We start from the raw sequence: 18279 nt of genomic DNA, 5'->3' as shown, positions 1-18279 counted from the left end.
CCCTCTGTCTGGCACTCTGTCCCCACACTCGCCTCATTCAATCCTCTGCCCAGGGTCTTCTCTTCAGAGAGGCCCCCAACCCAATCACCACCCATCCTTTCTCTGCTTCGCCTTTCTTCCTAGCACCGTCACCACCTGACCATCTCTTTGCTTACATATATTTTATTGTCTTTCACTTTCTGTAGAGTCTGACCTGCTTGAGAAGAAAGCGATGTCTATGAAATGGCACATCTCGGTCCCCAATTTTGTCCACTGATGACAACTGGAGGGCCCATGACGGTTTGGGCACTGCTGTCCCAGCTCATAAATGTTAGTGACTCAGGGACCCACACAAGTCAGCATGTGCTGAGTTTTATGCCTGGCTAACTTTCCATGCTTCACACACGCCCTTGGCCATGACCTCAGCCCCCATTACTGCTGAAAGTCCAAGGACATTCCAGTTAAAGATGCCTCACTCTTTTGTCTTGTTTTGTTTTGTTTTTAGTATGTTGACTGGCATTGTCAGCTGTCCTCAGCTGGAACCACATGGGATGACGAAGGCTATGGACAGACCACTTCCATCAGAGGCAGTGCAAACACCAGCAAACTTGTGAGGAGCTGCTCACGTCTCAATTAAACAATGCCAATTAAAATGACACAGCAACAGCATGCTTTACCTCTCAGGCTGGCAGAGATTCAAAAGAGGAAGAATGCCCGGTGCAGGTATGGGGAAGGGAGGCCCTTTTACTGCTGTGTGGTAGGGTTGCATCATAGAGGCACTCTGAGAAACATCAATACACCTGTGTCACAGAAATAGCAGACAGGAGTCACCGTACAACCAGCACTCATGGCAATGCCCTGTGTGCACAGGTCTCTTCAGACACACGTCTACAGTACACACTCCCAAACGTATTTGACAATGGAACCCTCTAAGAGCACCAAAAATAGTGAATGTTCCGTGGAATGCATTTTGGAAAGAATTGCTATCTGGAAAACTTCCAGCAATAGTAAAGCTGAGATACAGGCTAGGAAGGTATCAGCATTTAAAAGAAACAGCGTTATGGGACAGATCCTGGTTCTGTGTGGTCTTGTGTGGTCCCTTGTAGTCCCATGTGACCCCATGTGGCCATGTGTGGTCCTGTGCAGCCACAAAAGACCCTCTCTGGGGCAAGTTTCCCTTTTTTCAAAAACAGGATAACAATAATTATCTCAGCTTCCAAGAATTAAATGTGAGAATTGTAAGAATTAAATGAGGTCCCAGGAATAAAAGTACATAATTTAGTACTTTTAAAATCTGTATATCACACGTTTCTCTATTCTCAAAATTTTCCAAAGCAAACTGTACTGCTTTTTAAATTAAACTTTTAAGATATTTGTAGATTTACATGAAAGAGAGATCCCATGTTACCCTTTCCAGTTTGCCCCAATTATAACCTTGCAAAACTATAATACAATTTCACAGCAGAACATTGATAAAGTCAAGATAGAGGATATTTCTTTCACCTCGAGGATGCTTCATGTTGCTCTTGTATAGTCACACCCACGTCCCTCCCACCTCACCCTCTCCTGAATCCCTGGTAACCACTAATCTGTTCTCTATTTCTATAATTTCATCACTTCAGGAATGTTACATGGGACAACTGGATATCCACATGCAAAAGAATGAACCCCAACCCCTACCTCACACCATATACAAAAATTAACTCAAAATACGTCAGAGACCTAAATGTCAGAGCTAAACTATAAATCTTTAGGGAGAAAACATGAGTAAATCTTTGTGACCTTGGATTAGGCAATGATTTCTTAGATATGACCATATATCCTAAAGCACAAGCAACCTAAGAAATAATTGAAAATTGGATTTCACCAAAATTAAAACCTTTTGTACTTCAAAGGATATCATCAAGCAAGTGAAAAGGCAACCAGCAGAAGAGGAGAAAATATCTGCAGAAGATCTATCTGATAAAGATCTAGTATCCAGAATATATACAGAACACAAACTCAACAGTGACACAAAGAAATAGATAACCAATCAAAATATACGCAATTGGTTTGAACAGACATTTCTCCAGAGAAGCTATACAAATGGCCAATAAGCACATGAAAATATGTTCAGTGTCATTAGTCATTAGGGAAATGCAAATCAAAATCACAATGAGATACCATTTCACACCCACAAGGATGGCTAAAATCAAAACAACGTATAATAACAAGAGTGGGCAAAGACACAGAGAAATCAGAAGGTTCATACCTTGCTGGTGGGAATATGAAATACAAAATGGTGTACAGTTTTCCACCGTGGAAAATTGAGGCAGCTCTTCAAAACATTAAAGAGAGTTACCTATGGCTCAGCACTCCTAGGTACATACCCGAGAGAAATGAAAACATGTTGACACAAAAATTTGTAAACAAATGTTCACAGCAGCATTATTCATAACAGCCAAAAAAGTAGAAACAAAACAATGTCCACCAACTGATGAATGGATAAACAAGATGTGGCATGTCCCTACAATACAATATTATTCAGCCATAAAAAGGAATGAAGCAGACTTCCTGGGTGGTCCAGTGGTTAAAACTCTGCGCTTCCACTGCAGGGGGCCTTGGTTCAATCCCTGGTCAGGAAACTGAGATCCCACATGCCGCAACGCAGCCAAAAACAAAAAGGAATGATGAAGCACTGACACATGCTACAATGTGGGTGAGCCTTGAAAACATTATGCCAAACAAAAAAAAGCCAGACACAAAGGACATATATTATATGATTCCATTTATATGAAATGTCCAGAGTCGGAAAAGTGAGAAGGTAGGTTAGTGGTTTCCAGGGGTGGAGAGAGAAGGGAAGGGGGAGTGAGTGCTTAATAGGCATAGGGTTTCTTTTGGGGGCGAAAAAGGTCTGGAATTAGATAGTAGTGATGATTGCACAACCTTGTAAATATAGCAAAAACCACTAAATCATACACAGTAAAAAAGTGCATTTTATGGTATGTGAATGATATTTCAGTTTTTAAAAATTCAAATTACATGCAATTTTATGTTATTTAAAGTGAGACCCACATGAAACAGGTGCTAAAACCATTTCAGGATCCTCGTCCAGAGGATCTGCTGTCCTTGCAAAGGGAAGAGAGACTCAGAGATGGCCCCCCTCCCACAGGGACACAGAGGTGAAGAACAAGTCCCACCTTCACAAAGGAAAATCAGTTATCATTTTAAAAGTAGCCACTTTAAGAGTTTCACAAATAACATTTATTGACCGTATTCATAATGGAATCCCACCCGCATTCACACAACTCCACTACAACTAAGAATCACCTGATGATAAATAATTTGGATTGACTCTTGGGTGTGAATTATATGATCTGAGAAAACAGTGGCTATTACAGACTCTTCCTGATGTGATGGCTTTCGTTAAAGACCTTGAGTATGACTGACATTTGTGTTGATGTTCTTGACAGTAGCTGTTGATTCCAACTTCAAACCCAAAAAAACTGGCTAGAAAGCAAAGAGAAAGGCAATTACTAGGAACTGCCCCCCAAACTGAAATCACACTGCCCTTGCAGGGCCTGTTCGGGGAACCTCCGAGGGGTGGAGGGTGAAGGAAACCCCACCACAGAGCAGGATGTACACTTGGTCCCTGAGGAGCCCAGGCAGAAAACAGGGTGCAGCCTTGGCTGGCTCACTTTCCAGCTGTGGGACCTGAGGCGACGCACTCAACCCCCAGAGCCCACTCTCCCCTTCTGGAACTCCGAGGAGAATCCCAGCTTTGCAGAACTGTGGAAGGAATCAAATAAAACGAAGGCTACGTATGGCAAGTCCAGCCAAGAAGGCAAGTGCTTGACTCATCACTACTCTTCAGGGCTCCCTGTCGGGCAGTTCAGAGCTCACCTGATCTCCTGAGGCCTCTGAGGTTCTAGCAAGTCTCTGCCAGGCCAGCAGTTGGGCCAGCAGCTTCTCCTGAGATAAGCTGGGCGTGTGCTTTGGGGGATCTCACCGGGCACCCCACATACACCTCAGGCAGGTAAGATATTTCTCCTAAACAGGTGATTGGTGCCTGACCTCTGCCCTAAGATCCTGGCTCAGAAGCAAACACCTCTTATAAAAGCATTAGCAATTTTCCTTTGGCCCACCTGGACCAACTACTTAACACAGACCACCTACAGACAAGTTTCTTTCTTCGCTCTTCCCAGAGTGGGAACCAGGGAGTCCAATTAAATTTGACATCGAGATGGCAAACACAGACAGAAAGATGAAACTTAAAAAAAAAAAAGAAGGAAATCTCCAATGCTGCCCCACTAAGGTTCACAGATCACGCAAAGCTGACGGACCCCCGCCCGGCCCCTTCCTGGGGGCACTCGCCCTAGAGAAGCTGCAACCCAGGTCCATATAGGCACTTGTATGCAGATGTGCATCACAGCATCATATGTGACCGCAGGGAGTGCCCAATACTAGAAGAGTGGACAAGCAGGATGCCAGGAGAGGAACTTCCACTTCCAGACAAGATGGTGGGACAAAGACAGGGCTACCTTCCTGTCTGAACAACTAGAAAACTGGGCAGAAGACATCTGAAACTGTTTTCAGATACTGGACATTTTCTAGAACATTCCCCTTACAACTGTGTGGAGGAGACAGACAAAAAGCAAACAAGTCAATATATGTAAATTCTAATTGTGCACAATTACATGTTGATATGTATTTGCATATTTACATATTTGTGTATGTTTGCACGTATTTACATATAGGTGTGATGAAAGAAACAGGAAGAAGGGGGTGGATGGGGATAATGGTTGGGGAGATGGGTAAACTGGGGCAGCAGCGTTTAGAGGAGAAGGAGGAGGAGAACTTTTACCAAGAAAACTAAAGCAAACAACGAGGTAAGGGGACACCCTGTCTTGAAACTGAAGTCGCCCTGGAGGTTTCCTGGGTGGTGGTGGGGGACTGAGTGGGGTTCCAGGTGAGAAACACAGGCCTGGGCAAGGCCAGTGGGTCCGAGGCCGGAGAAAGGGCTTTTCAATATGGAGCCTTGATGGTTGGGGCTGGTCTGGGGGAGAGGCAGCAGGTCCCCCGAGGGTGCGGTGCGCTCAGACCTCAGAAGGCTGGCTGGTCGAGCTGGCTTCAAATCCACTTCCAACCCCAACACAACAGAAATTTGCAGAAACTGGAACCAATGGCCTTTTGGGGGCAGGGGAATTTGGGAAATTGGGAACAGGGAAGAGGTGAGGAAAGAAAGGTGGGTGGTCCCAAGATGCCCCACCTCCCCACCATCGGCCCTGGCCCTGGCGTATCTGGATTGCTCTTCCCTTGCATTTTCTGGAAGAAGATACCTGTGTCAGGTGTGAGCAAGAGTCCAGACAATGGTAACAACATAACAGCAATCATGGCCGTGCTCATCTCTCACCCTCTGCTGAGCAACAACCAAGTTCTCCCACATCCTCAACTCAACTAAACCCTGGGAGTGAGATGAGCCCAAGGCCACCACTGCCCCACCAGCACCTGCTCACCGGATGGCCACGATGACACTCAGTAGGGCCTGGAGGAGGGTCAGGAGGCTGAGGCTGAGGGGCAGGAGGGAGGCCGGGAGGCTTGCTGGCTGCCCCGGGGCCACCGGCTCAGCCTGGTGAAGGGCCTGGAGCTGCTGCCACTTGAGGAGACAGCGCCCTTTGCCGTCACAGATTCGCCAGCGGTTGTACCCAGAGCGCACGTCCAGGGGGACTTCTAGGCAGAGAAGGCGAGTCAGGCCTCGGCGGGGTGTGGGGACAGGATGCTCTCAAGTCTGCACCCATGAGAGAGCCCTCTGGAACCCAGGGCAAGGAAACCAGGTGTCCCAACAAGGCAGGTCACAGCCCAGGGGTGTGGGCGCTGACCCGGCACCCACTGAGATGAAGAGAGCACTGCTGTTTATTTGTTTCTAGGGTGATTGTGGGGCCTCGTGGCTGTGTTTTCTGAGTCTTTATCTTTTAGAGCTGCCTACTGAAATATTTATGAATGAAATGATATGGTAGTTAGCTGGGATATGCTCCACATTAATCTTTTTCTTTTTCATTTTTTTCTTTTTTTTTTTTTTGGAGGTGGGGATGGAGTGGGTGAAGCACATATGAAACCAGATCTACCAGGAGCTGGTCATGGCTATAGATGAGTGACAGGAACTTGGGCTTTAGTGGAGTATTTGAAATTTCCCATAATAAGAAGTTAACAACCACCACATCCACAAACAGAATTCAAACATCTCCATCTCCTTGATGCTCTTTAGCTTTTTCAAGACCTGCTTTTGTCACATGTGACCCTCTTGATGTTATATCTCTTATTTACTTTATTACACTATTAATATGCTACTACTATAAAATATACACTCTAATTATACTAATATAAAATGCGCTCAATATAAAGTATATTTTCCTTATAAAAAATTCTACCACAAAAGCATAAAGAAGAAAAGCACATGAGCCCTCTATTTACAAGGAAAATACAAGGTCAGAAACACAGATTTTCTCTTTAAAATGGAAATCAGCTGGAGTTGAGGCCAAGGGAACCATCCCATATTTTTAAGTCACTCTGTACAAAGCTCAGCTCAAGGAGAGAAGGATCCTTATCCTCCTGGCAGCAGTGAAACTCGCACTCTCACTCCTATCCTGTGAACACCTTCTGGCTTGAATGGGTTTGAGGCTTGAAACATTAACATAAATCACCTGAACTATAAAACAATGGCTGGAGTAAAAATTAATACTGATTTTTAACAACGTATCAGTGGATGCATTATTCAACAATAAACTGACTGAGCTTTTAGACTTTCTTAAAGATGCAGAGTGTTCAAAGCCAAAAACAACCAATAAAAATAAGCCCATAGATTGGTGATTATAGGGTGAGAAGAGTAGTTTCTCAGGTGGTTCTCATTCTACTGCCTGTTTTTTGTTTTTTCGTTTTTGTTCGTTTTTTGTTTTTTGTTGTTTTTGATGAAGTGATTTCTGGCTCTTCCACCTGAAGCTTGAGGCAACGTATTGCTACCTGTTTTGCTCATCATGCACCCACCAAGAGCCTCTCTTTGCTGGGCCTGACCTGCCCCCTTCCCCACCCACAGGGGTTACCTGTGACTGTCAGCTGAGACAAATGACACCAACCTTCACCTACGCACAAACAGAGCTTTCATTTTTAAAATTGACATTAATGGAGTCCTATTGCCTGGGCTACAATGACTTCTTTTCCTACACTGCAATGTGTGTGGGAGTTCATTTCATCGTCCCTAACAGTTGCAAACTCTAGGCAGCTGGTACCACATTTCAAATGCACCTCCATTCATGTCCATCCTCCCACTGAGAGACACTTAAGTTGCTTCCAGTTTTTTGCCAAGGAAATCACTGCTGCAGACAGACGTGCGTGGAGTGTCTACATGTATTACCCAGATGTGGGCTTGTTGGATTAAAGATTGTGCACGTTATAAAATTTGATAGATACCTCCAAACCTCCCGCCAAAGGCTGTGACAATTCGTGCTCCTCCTAACTGTGCTACTTTTAAAATCAGGAAAAAGTTAGGTATCTTCTGCATGAAGAGGTAGGCGTGTGGGGTAGTGGCTGCTCGTTTCCCAAGAGCTCTCCCCCTTAGCTGAGTGCCCCTGGGCAGGCCTCTCAAATCACCTGCACATCACAGGAACCCCATGTCAGACATCCAACCTCTCAGTACCTGTCCAGTCCCTCCTTCACAGAATCCATCAAGGGGACTCACTATGCCCTCTGGCCCCAGCACGAAAAGGGGAGGGTGTGATCTGAGCCGACAAAATGTCCACTCCTTTGCTCACATGCAATGCAGAGAAAGCAGACGTGTCGGCCATCTGCAAGGAAAAGCACCTCCACTCATTTTAGAGACAAAGAAAGTAAAGGTGCGGGTGGAGACACCACCTCCTGGTGCACCATGACTGAGCACGTGAGTACATGCATACATCAGGCCACAGATATATGGATATGTGAACACACCTTGTCATGACTACGCACTGCACTGTGAACATATGAACATGCGAGTATGTGCTATGCCTGTCATGAACATATGAATGTATGAATATACTGTATGATGAATATATGCATAAATGTGGTGCCATGAACATATAACGTGTCATGAATATATGAAAGTAAGAATACATCTACAAACATATATACTATGTCATAAATATATATTTATATACAACACATACATACACATACCATATCATGAATTATAGATTAGAGCTTAAAAAACACTTCAGATACCACCTAACCCCAGGTTGCAAATTGGTTTCATCCTGAGAGCCAATGTTGATAACTGGTAGAGCCTGAGTCTTCTCTGGGTTCATTGGGAAAACATGGGAGATGATTAGTGATGCCTGGTGAGGGTAGGGGTGGGAGAAGTGGTGTGTGCGCCAGTCTGTGGTCTTCTTTGTGTTTCACCCATCTGGGGATGACAGAAGTCTCCCCCACCCCATCATGATGTTCATGAGACCCCCACCTTCCTTGGGGACAGGGAAGGGATGAGACACGTGAGCACTGAGTTACCTGGGATGCCTTTAAAACTCTGCTGCCTTTTCACTACCTAAGATAAAAGATAAGGATGTGGGCAAGCGTGTCAGCCACAGTGATCCACCAAGAAGGGGTCCCAGTGATTTGGCCTGGAAACCCCCTGGAAGGGGTCCATGGCCAGCTCAGAATGCAAGTTGTGTGCTCCTTTTAAAAAGCCTCTGGGTCTTAATTCTGGGGGCAGTATGCTACTTGATGACAGAAAACCAGCAGCTGGAATGTGGGTGAAGGCAGAAGGAAGCCTCTAACTCCAGGACACTCAGAAAGCAAGGGAGAGAAGTGGCCCTGGAGCTGAGTTGGGCTGGACCTGGCTGACCATCTCCCACCACAGTTGCTGACCTGGAACCCAGAGCTGTGGAGGTACCAGACAGAGCCAAAGAGCAAGGACAGACACTCGAGCAGTGGTCCTTCCCCAGCACCCTCCCTCCAGGCCTGCCAGGCTGAGGCTACAAGTGCAGAATGCTCAGACAGGCGGAGAGAGCTGAGGGGGAGAGGAGGCAAGGAGAGGGAGGAGGGGTAGGAAGAAAGAGGGAGGGAGGTGAGGGAGGTGGAGAAGAAGAGGGAAGAAGGAGGAGAAGGCAGGAGAGGAGAAGGGGACAGAAGAGATGGCCGGAAAGGTGAGCAACGGTGGGCACCCTCATCAGAAAGCAGTGCACCCCACCCTTCCCTACACCACCAGGACACCTGACCTGGGCCTGCCCTGAGTACCACTTGCCTCCTGCACTCTGCTGCCCTGAGCCACGGCTTCCAGAAGGCCCCCAGACATCAATGGAGGCCACTGTGGGGAAAGAACCCAGCACCCTTTCCCCTCATCTCTGGGTCCCTCCTTAGCCTGCCCCTCACTCTCAGGCCTCGCTGCCATGCGAGCCTCCCTCTTACCTTCTTGTGAGACCTCAGGACCTGGGGCACCCAGTAGGGCATCATGGCCTGATCCCTAGGCATCGGGAGGCGGCCCCCAAAGTGGTGGCATGGGCAGGGGCATGCCTTGGTGGTTTTGGGGACATAAAACCGGACCATCTTTTGGATCTAACAGAGGAAGGGAAGAGAAGGTCCAAAGCGGGGTGGAGCCATGCCCCAGACAACCTCAGCCTCGGGGACAGGGCCCTGGAGAGCGCCTCTCCTATGCCCCACCCACAGCACACCCCAACAGCCCAGCTGAGGGAGCAGGTCCCCACTCCATGATATTCCCAGGAGTGGCCGGCACCCTCACGACCCACCACCTGCACCTCTGCAGTGGGGCATCTGCGTGGTACTGTGGCGGGACACATGGGTGGGAGTCGGGAGGCCTGGCTCTGTCCTGAGCCTGGCGGCCTCCAGGAACAACCCTTGGGCACAATGTTTAGCCTCTCTGAGCCTCAGCACTCTCGGCTAGAGAGAGGGCTCTGCCAGAATCTTGACAACATTGGTCAGAGTCTAAAATGGATAGTCTTTGGTCCAGCAATTGCACTCCTGGGACTGTATCCCAGGAGGACACATGTGCATTTGCTCAAGAACACTCAGTACAGCACTGGCTGTAGTGACCAAATAGCCTGAATGCCTATAATAAGGGACAATAAATAATGGACGTGGGAACAGAGGGAATGGGTGGCCTTTGGAAAGAACGAGGCAGACCTGTCTGTCCTGATACAGAATGAGCACAGAGACATGATATTAAGTGGGAAATGCAGCACTGTATGCTACCATTTACATTTTTTTTTAAAAGGTGGTGGGGCGGTGGGGGGGGCTTCCCTGGTGGCGCAGTGGCTAAGAATCCGCCTGCCAATGCAGGGGACACGGGTTTGAGCCCCGGTCCGGGAAGATCCCACATGCCGCAGAGCAACTAAGCCCGTGCGCCACAACTACTGAGCCTGCGCTCTAGAGCCTGCGAGCCACAACTACTGAAGCCCACGTGCCACAACTACTGAAGCCCGCACGCCTAGAGCCCGTGCTCCGCAACAAGAGAAGCCACCGCAATGAGAAGCCCACGCACCGCAACAAAGAGTAGCCCCTGCTCGCCGCAACTAGAGAAAGCCCGTGCACAGCAACGAAGACCCAACGCAGCCAAAAATAAACGAATAAAATACAAATAAATTAAAAAGAAACCAATTTTGCTCATGGGGCAAAGCGGCCAGGCCCCAGGGATCAGCCAGTCCCACTTTGCCAGCAAACAGTCTTGTTTCGGGGGTAGGGAGGAAGTCAGCTGGGGCTTCTGAGAATGTTTTATACCTGAGAAGAAAGAGAGAGTGGTAGAGTAAGCCTTTGGAAGACTCCGAAAGACTCACTTTCTGCCATGTGTAACATGGTGTAAAACAGAGACCCGTGGCCACCATCTAAAAACACTAGAAGTGACAGCACAAACACTCTGAGTGGAAGGATGAAGAGAATCTGGGTCCCTGCAGACATCATAAAGCCAAAAAACCAATCCTAGAAGAATCCTCTCTCTACCAAGGACCCTGGTTGAACCCACTGTGGGTCAGTTTTCTGTTTCTTGCACCCAACACTTCCCTTCTGATGGAACAGGAGCCTGAGGAGCAAGCGGAAAGGGGACTGGATTTCCAGGCAGCGGCAAGGTCAAGAAGGACCCCAAGAGTTGTGTCAGGGAGTTTGGTCCATATTCTGAGGGAAATGGGTCTCCACGGGGGAGTGACGGGACCAGATATATGGTTTTAAAAGCTCACCAGCTACAGATCAGAAAATGGACAGTCAGAGTTAGAAAGGATGTAGGCAAGGAGACCAGCTGGGAGGCTGGGCAGTCACCCTGGTGAGATGTGCTGGGCACCTTGACTTCTATATTCCTTCCACCCTTACCCCTGACACCCAGCAACAAAATTCAGTGGGGAGAGTGCTGGAATCAGAGCCAGAGACCTAGATTCTAATCCCTGATCTGCTATGGACTGACTGTGTGATCTTGGACAAGCCCCCGTCCCTCTCTGGACCTCAGTTTGCCCATCTGCTAAAGGGAGATGATAATACTTACTCTGCCCAACTTTCAAATGATACAATGACCAACAGGAGGGACCGAGGCTATCACCTCTGCCTAGAACAATATGACTTAGTCATCTTGATACACTGACCCCTTTGAGAGTCTATTAAAAAACAAGAAACGAGAGATTCCACATTCTACAATCACTACAGAGTCTACTGATATTAAAAGGGCAATAAGGAAATATTATAAACAACATTATGCCAATAAATTCAACAACACTGATATAATGGACAAAGTCCTTGAAAGGTATAAACTACTAAAGCTCACTCATGAAGAAATAGATAAACTAAATATCTCTGTATCTATGAAAGAAATTACATTTGTAGTTGAAAACCTTCCCACAAAGGAAGCTATAGGCCCACATGGCTTCACCAGCAAATTCTACCAAACACTCAATGAAGAAATAATACCAATTCTACACAAAGTCTTCCTGAAAATGAAAGAATACTTCCCAACTGATTCTACGATGCCAGGATTAATACATCATAATTAAATGGGTTTGAAAGGTTGGTTTAACTTTTGAAAACCAATCAATATAATTCATCACATTAACAAACCATAAAAAAAAAACTATAAAATGATTTCAATAGACACAGGCAAAATCCAACATTCATTTCTGATAAAAGCTCTCAGCAAACTAGCAATAGAAGGGAACTTCCTCAGCCTGATAAAGGGCATCCAAACTTACAGCTAACATCATACTTAATGGTGAAAACTCAAACGTATCCTCTAAGATCAGGGGAAAAAAAGGATGTCTGGCTTCCCCACTCCACTTCAATAGTTTACTAGAAGTTCTATCCGTGTATCAGACAAGAAAAATAAATAAAAGGCATACAGATTGGAAAGGAAGAAATAAAACCATCTCAATCTGGAGATAACATAATCATCCATGCAGAAATTCTGATGGAATCTACAAAAACAGCTACCAGAATGAGTTTAACAATATTGTGGGATATAAGATCAAAATACAAAAATAAATGGTATTTCTAAATACTAGCAATGAGCAAACATAAACTGACTTTTAAGAACAATGTCATCAAAAATATGAAATACTTATAAATAAAACTGACAAAAGATGTGCAAGACCTGTACACTAAGAACTGCAGAATACTGCTGAGAAATAGTAAAGAAACCTAAATAAATATAGAAATTACCATGTTCATGGATCAGAAGACTCAATACGGCTAAGAAGACAATTTCTTCAAATTGATCTACACACAATCCCAATCAAAATCCCAGTAGGACATTTTTGTAAAAAATTGACAAACTGATTCTAAAATTCACGTGGAAATGCCAAGAGCCTACAATAACCAACTTTGAAAAAGAAAAACAATGTTGGAGAGCTAACACTACCTGATTTCCAGACTTTTTATAATTATAAAGCCACAGTAATCCAGTTAGTGTAGTACTGGTACAAGGATAGACAATCAGGTCAGCGAACAGAATACCGCAACAGAAACAGACCCACGTGTATATGGACAATTGGTTTTTGACAAAGGTGTAAAGGCAAGTCAGTGGAGAAAGGATGAGCTTCATAATATGTGGTATTAGAACAACTGGACATCCATGTGCAAAAAATAAACTTCAGTCCATACCTCATGCCATATACAAAAACTGACTTAAAATGGACCACAGACCTAAATATAAACAGTAAACTATAAAAATTCCTGAAGAAAACATAGAAGAAACCTTTCTGACCTTGGGTTGGCAAAGGTTTCTTAGAAATGCATGGAAAGCATGATCCATTGTTGTGCTGGGGACAGGCACACCTAAACAAGATCCAGAAAAGATTAAATTGATAAACTGGACTTCATCAAAATTTAAAACTTCTGCCCTTTGAAAGATAGTGATAAGAGAATTAAAAGACAAGCCAAAGACGTGGAAAAAACACTTGCAAATTAAATATCTGGTAAAGAACTTGTATTCAGATATATAAAAAACTCTCAAAACTCACTAATCTAAAAAAAGCAACTCAATTTTTTTAAAGGGGCAAAAAAGACACAAATCAAGTAAGATATGCAGATGGCAAAAACATATGATGAGATGCTCAACATCATTAGTCATTGTGGAAATACAAGTTAAAACCTCAATGAGAGGGAATTCCCTGGTGGTCCAGTGGTTGGGACTCCGCGTTTTCACTGCCAAGGGTATGGGTTCAATCCCTGCTTGGGGAACTGAGACCCCGCAAGCTGTGCAGCCAAAAAAAAAAAACACACACAATGAGATACACACCTATTAAGATGGCCAAAATTTAAACGACTGACCAAACCAAGTGTTAGTGAAGATGTGAAGGAACTGGAACTTTATACGTTGTTGGAGAGATTGTGAAATGGTACAACCACTTTGGAAAACAGTTGACAGTTTCTTAAAAAGTTAAACAGATACCTACCATATGATGCAGCAATGTCTTTCCTAGGTACTTGCCCAAGAAAAATGAAGGCATGTTCACACAAAGACTTGTACACAAATGTTCACAGCAGCTTTATTTGTTGGACAGAATAGAAAAAGCTGGAAATGATCCACACATCCTTCACTGGATGAATGGATAAACTGTGGTCTATCCATATAACGATACGCTACTCAGCAGTAAAAAGGAATGAACTATCAATGCACACAACCACGTGGATGAATCTGAAAAATGATCATGCTTAGTAAAAGAAGCCAGACAAAAAGAGTACACACTAGATGATTCCATTTATATAGTGTGAGTTGGTGGACAGTGGTGAGCATAGCTGCCTTCCATTTATATAACATTCAAGGAAATGCAAATGAATCTATAGTGACAGAAACAGATCCACGGTCGCCTGAGGACCGCAGGGCAGAGAGGGTTGAGTGGAATTTCAAAAGGGCACAAGGAAACCTTTTAGGGTTGCGTACATGTACTGCACTACTCCATTTTATACAAGAGACTTGAGCACCCTGGATTTTGATATCCACAGGGGTCCTGGAACCAATCCCCTTTGAATACCTAGAGATGACTGTACATCGTCACAACTGTAGTGATGGTTTCACGGGTGTGTGCATATGTCAAGATTTATCAAACACTACATTTTACATATGTGTCGTTTATCATATGCCAATCGTATCTCCATAAATCTGAACCCCTGATTCAAGTCACCTACCTGCTTTCCGGGTCAAGGACAGAGGGACCCAGTAAGGCAGCACTGCCTCAGCCCTGCGCACCGGCAGGCGGCCCCCAAATTTGGCCTGGCACTCACAGCAGATGGGCTCTCGGTGAACAGAGCTGGGGGCAGGGCACATCTGAACCAGAGGCAGAAAAAAGAGAATCGAAGGTGATGCTGCATTAGTGATGTGAGTCAAGGTACTCTCTGAAATAGTAAATCCATGCTCAGAGGGAGCAAGGTTAAGACAGGGCATCCAGGGGCAGGTGCAGGGACAGGAGCCTCAGCTCCCGAAGCTCACAAAGAGGCAGGCTATCTCGGCCTGCCCTGAGGCCCTCCAAAGTCACTTAGAGGGGGACCACCAGAGCCTGCAGACCAGGTATGCTGGGATGTGCGACCACTTACAGCCACATTACCATGAGCAAGTCTTGGATTTCCCCCCTAAAAATGGGGAAGTACAACCAACTCTAGCAGGGGTTGGGGGGAATGATTGCTCTTTTTGTGGCAATCCATGTCAATCTGCATACAGCGCCTTATGTTTGCAAAGGCTTCCACAACCATCCCATGTGATCCCACCACACCCACAGGCAGGCAGAGAGGAAAAGTCGTCCTCTCCAGGGGCAGATGGAGCTGATGCCCAGAGCAGACACTTTGAGGGGCAACACTTGTTCTCCCAGGCCTCCTGAATCCCTGTCATGAAAAACTGAGGGGTGGGGGAGGCAGTGGGTGACCCTACATAGAGATTTGGGGGCTTGCATTGTCCCTGAAACCACGCACTGCCCTGTCTGACACACCCTCTCGTGAGATGCTGCTTCTGGACCCACATTCTCTGCTCTCCCCACCCCACAGAGGCGTGTCAGGGTTGGGGCAAAGTAGTTGAGATTTGCTTTCCTTACCGAATGATCTATGGGACACACTTCTTCCCCAAAAGTTTGAAATGTGCTTCTTTCCCTAGAAAAGAACAGGAAGGCTTAGAAAGTTCTGGGCTTTGTGTAAATTGGGAGCAGGAGTACTAGGGTGAGGGCCTGGGCCAGCTTGGCTCATACCATTAAACCCCAAGAGTGGAAGGGGTTATCATTCTGAGCCTAAGAGGGGGCAGGGGGTGACAATAGAAGCAGGTATGTGCACACTCACATGCTAAGGTCTGGGGGTTCCCAGATGTCAAGCTATTGTGGAATCCTGCATCCCCAAACCTACGTGCTTCAGGCACACTACAGCTAAACCCGTGCTAGGCCCTTTGGGAGAGACAGCAACATTCCAACCTGGTGAGAATTTTCCAAGACGTGGAGCTGCCAACCACAACATATATGAGGCTTTAACAGACACCCTGAGCATACTTGGAATTCTGAAGGAAAATATCATCAAAGCTCTACATCTAATGAAATTCCTTGCAGTATAAAAACCTGGGTGCTTTGTCTCTGGGATGACAAAGCATTTGGGGTTGCATAGCCTCTGTTACTCTTCCCATTCTCCCCAAAACAAGTTGCTAGAATGTTGGCCACTGTATGGAGAGTGTCCAGTGGGCATAAAACCAACACAAAGACCAGCTTCCCTGAGAGCGATGTGCAACATGGAAATGGTAAAAGTGATATCATCATAATAATCACTATTATTGCTATCCCATTACAGCAATAGCTTCAGGTCACTGAGCTCAACTCCCCCGGCTGATCCTTGACAACACAGGATGTGGGATGCTGCGCTGCACAGCACCCAAGCCCCCAACGCTCATGACAGCATTGCTGTTTCCTTGCGGGGGGCCACAACCCCAGCCAAGAAGGTGAAGCCGGCTCATTTCAGAGGCTGGCTCAGAATGGTATTATAACCCACGTCAACCCAATGAAACCCATTCTGGGACTTTGTGTTGAAATTACTGGGAAAGGGAATGTCCTTTTCTGTTGAGGCTGTAAGCCTCCGGAGGTCTTGGTGGTCATTTTGCCTCCAGGAGGGGAAGAAAGCAAAGCCGAAGATGGAGACAAACAGTCCTTGACCACCGTCCTTGAGCATCTGGGTACATCCATTCCTGACGACTTACTCCTGACATCCTCAGGTGAAACAATGAATTGCCCTTTTGGGCTTACATGATGTAGGTATGGTATCTGTCCTGCCTACCTGGTACAAGCTTCTATGGGACAGGGTGACTTGGGGGTCCTGGGGCTTCCCTCAGGTGACTCGGGGTCCGGCTTCCCCAGTTGACTCGGGGTTCGGGTTCGCTCAGGTGACTCGGGGTCCGGCTTCCCCAGGGGACTCGGGGTCCGGCTTCCCTCAGGTGACTCAGGGTCCGGCTTCCCTCAGGTGACTCGGGGTCCGGCTTCCCCAGCTGACTCGGGGTCCGGCTTCCCCAGGGGACTCGGGGTCCGGGTTCCCTCAAGTGACTCGGGGTCCGGGTTCCCTCAGGTGACTCGCGGTCCGGGTTCCCTCAGGTGACTCGGGGTCCGGCTTCCCTCAGGTGACTCGGGGTCCGGCTTCCCCAGGGGACTCGGGGTCCGGGTTCCCTCAGGTGACTCGGGGTCCGGCTTCCCCAGGTGACTCGGGGTCCGGGTTCCCTCAGGTGACTCGGGGTCCGGCTTCCCCAGGTGACTCGGGGTCCGGGTTCCCTCAGGTGACTCGGGTGTCGGGCCCCCAGGTGTGGCGTGGTGGCCCAAAGTTTAGGACTGAGGGGGCACTTGCCTGTCATGACGCGCTCAGGATGAGTGCGCGCTGACAGACCGAACGGACACCCGAGGGCTCCCGGAAGTGCCCGCCGCGACTCTAAGTCGTGGTGAGGGGGGTGACGAAGCTCATGACGACGGCGGTGACGAAAGCGGGGACTGGCCCACGCGTGTCACTCCTCCCATAAACCGCCCTCCTCACTGCTCCCTGTCCCTCCCGGGGCCCTCCTCCGACCCCCAAGGCCCCTCCTCTTCCGCCCCCCCGCCCCTCAGAGGCCAGGCTCTTCCGGCGACGGCCCTCTGCGCACGCCGCTGACTGGCCCTCGTTCAGCCAATCAGATGCTGCCTTCTAGGCACTTACCTGGCAGCTGATTGGGCCCTGGCGCCACGAGCCTCGGGGTCAGCGGGGTGGGGCGGGGCCGGGCGGGGCGGGGCCGGGTGGGGCCCGGGGACGGAGCAGAGGTGGGGACGGGCTCGGGTGACCGCGTCTCGGTTGTGGCCCCGGCCTGGCCTGGATGGGCGTCGGCCCCGGAAGACCCACCCCCCCCCCCCCCCCCCCACTCCCGGGAATGCCCACTCACCATTTCCGATGGACGGGCCTGCGGGGCCGCGGGGCGCACCAGCCGGGGTCTCTGTCCCCTGGAAGGAGAGATAGAGGTGGGACCCGCCTCCCGAGGCCGCAGGGGCGCGGTGCCGGCCCAGGGCCGATTCCGCGTGCCGGGGAGCATCTCGGTAGGAGTGTGTCCCACGCAGGACCCGGGACGTACTTGTAGTTGAAGTCGTTGTTTTTCTGACGTTCAGATTTAACCGGGCGCCCCGCATGTCACTGGCTGAATCGGGCTCAAATTGTGACTTTAGAGAATGTGTGTTTCTTAAGCAACCTGGGGGTTCGAAGGCCGTGGAATTCAAAACAACTGACATCCAGAGATGCCGTGTCGTTTTGAACGCTCTGCCCGTTTCTCTGCCCGTTGGTCTCTCCTTCCTCCGCCTCGCACGTGTGCGCTCTGGGCAGTTTCCGAAATGAAGACACGAT

At 47.8% G+C, this 18279-nt stretch overlaps 1 protein-coding gene across 1 annotated transcript; it reads right to left on the bottom strand.

Annotated features, from left to right (window-relative positions):
* Positions 1 to 5470: 5470 nt before the first annotated feature.
* C18H16orf95 (chromosome 18 C16orf95 homolog) lies at positions 5471 to 15545 on the bottom strand. Its single transcript, XM_061174250.1, has 6 exons — positions 15495 to 15545; positions 14599 to 14737; positions 10652 to 10716; positions 9391 to 9537; positions 8491 to 8527; positions 5471 to 5688 (listed from the first exon to the last, which is right to left on the bottom strand). The coding sequence occupies exons 2-6, from the start codon at positions 14735 to 14737 to the stop codon at positions 5471 to 5473; spliced, it is 606 nt and encodes a 201-aa protein (XP_061030233.1). The 5' UTR covers positions 15495 to 15545.
* Positions 15546 to 18279: the final 2734 nt, after the last annotated feature.

Source organism: Eubalaena glacialis, chromosome 18 (genome assembly GCF_028564815.1).
Source record: "Eubalaena glacialis isolate mEubGla1 chromosome 18, mEubGla1.1.hap2.+ XY, whole genome shotgun sequence".
NCBI lineage: Eukaryota > Metazoa > Chordata > Mammalia > Artiodactyla > Balaenidae > Eubalaena > Eubalaena glacialis.
This window is presented reverse-complemented; position numbering and strand designations above follow the sequence as displayed.

Excerpts from the sequence above, each read along its gene's own strand:
- C18H16orf95 (XM_061174250.1), bottom strand. The coding sequence starts at position 14,737 with ATGTGCCCTGCCCCCAGCTCTGTTCACCGAGAGCCCATCTGCTGTGAG. Across the intron at positions 8,528-9,390 it reads TCCTGAGGTCTCACAAGAAG|GTAGTGAAAAGGCAGCAGAG; the intron begins GTAAGAGGGAGG and ends CTTTTATCTTAG. Across the intron at positions 5,689-8,490 it reads GAGTTTTAAAGGCATCCCAG|AAGTCCCCCTGGACGTGCGC; the intron begins GTAACTCAGTGC and ends TTCTCTGCCTAG.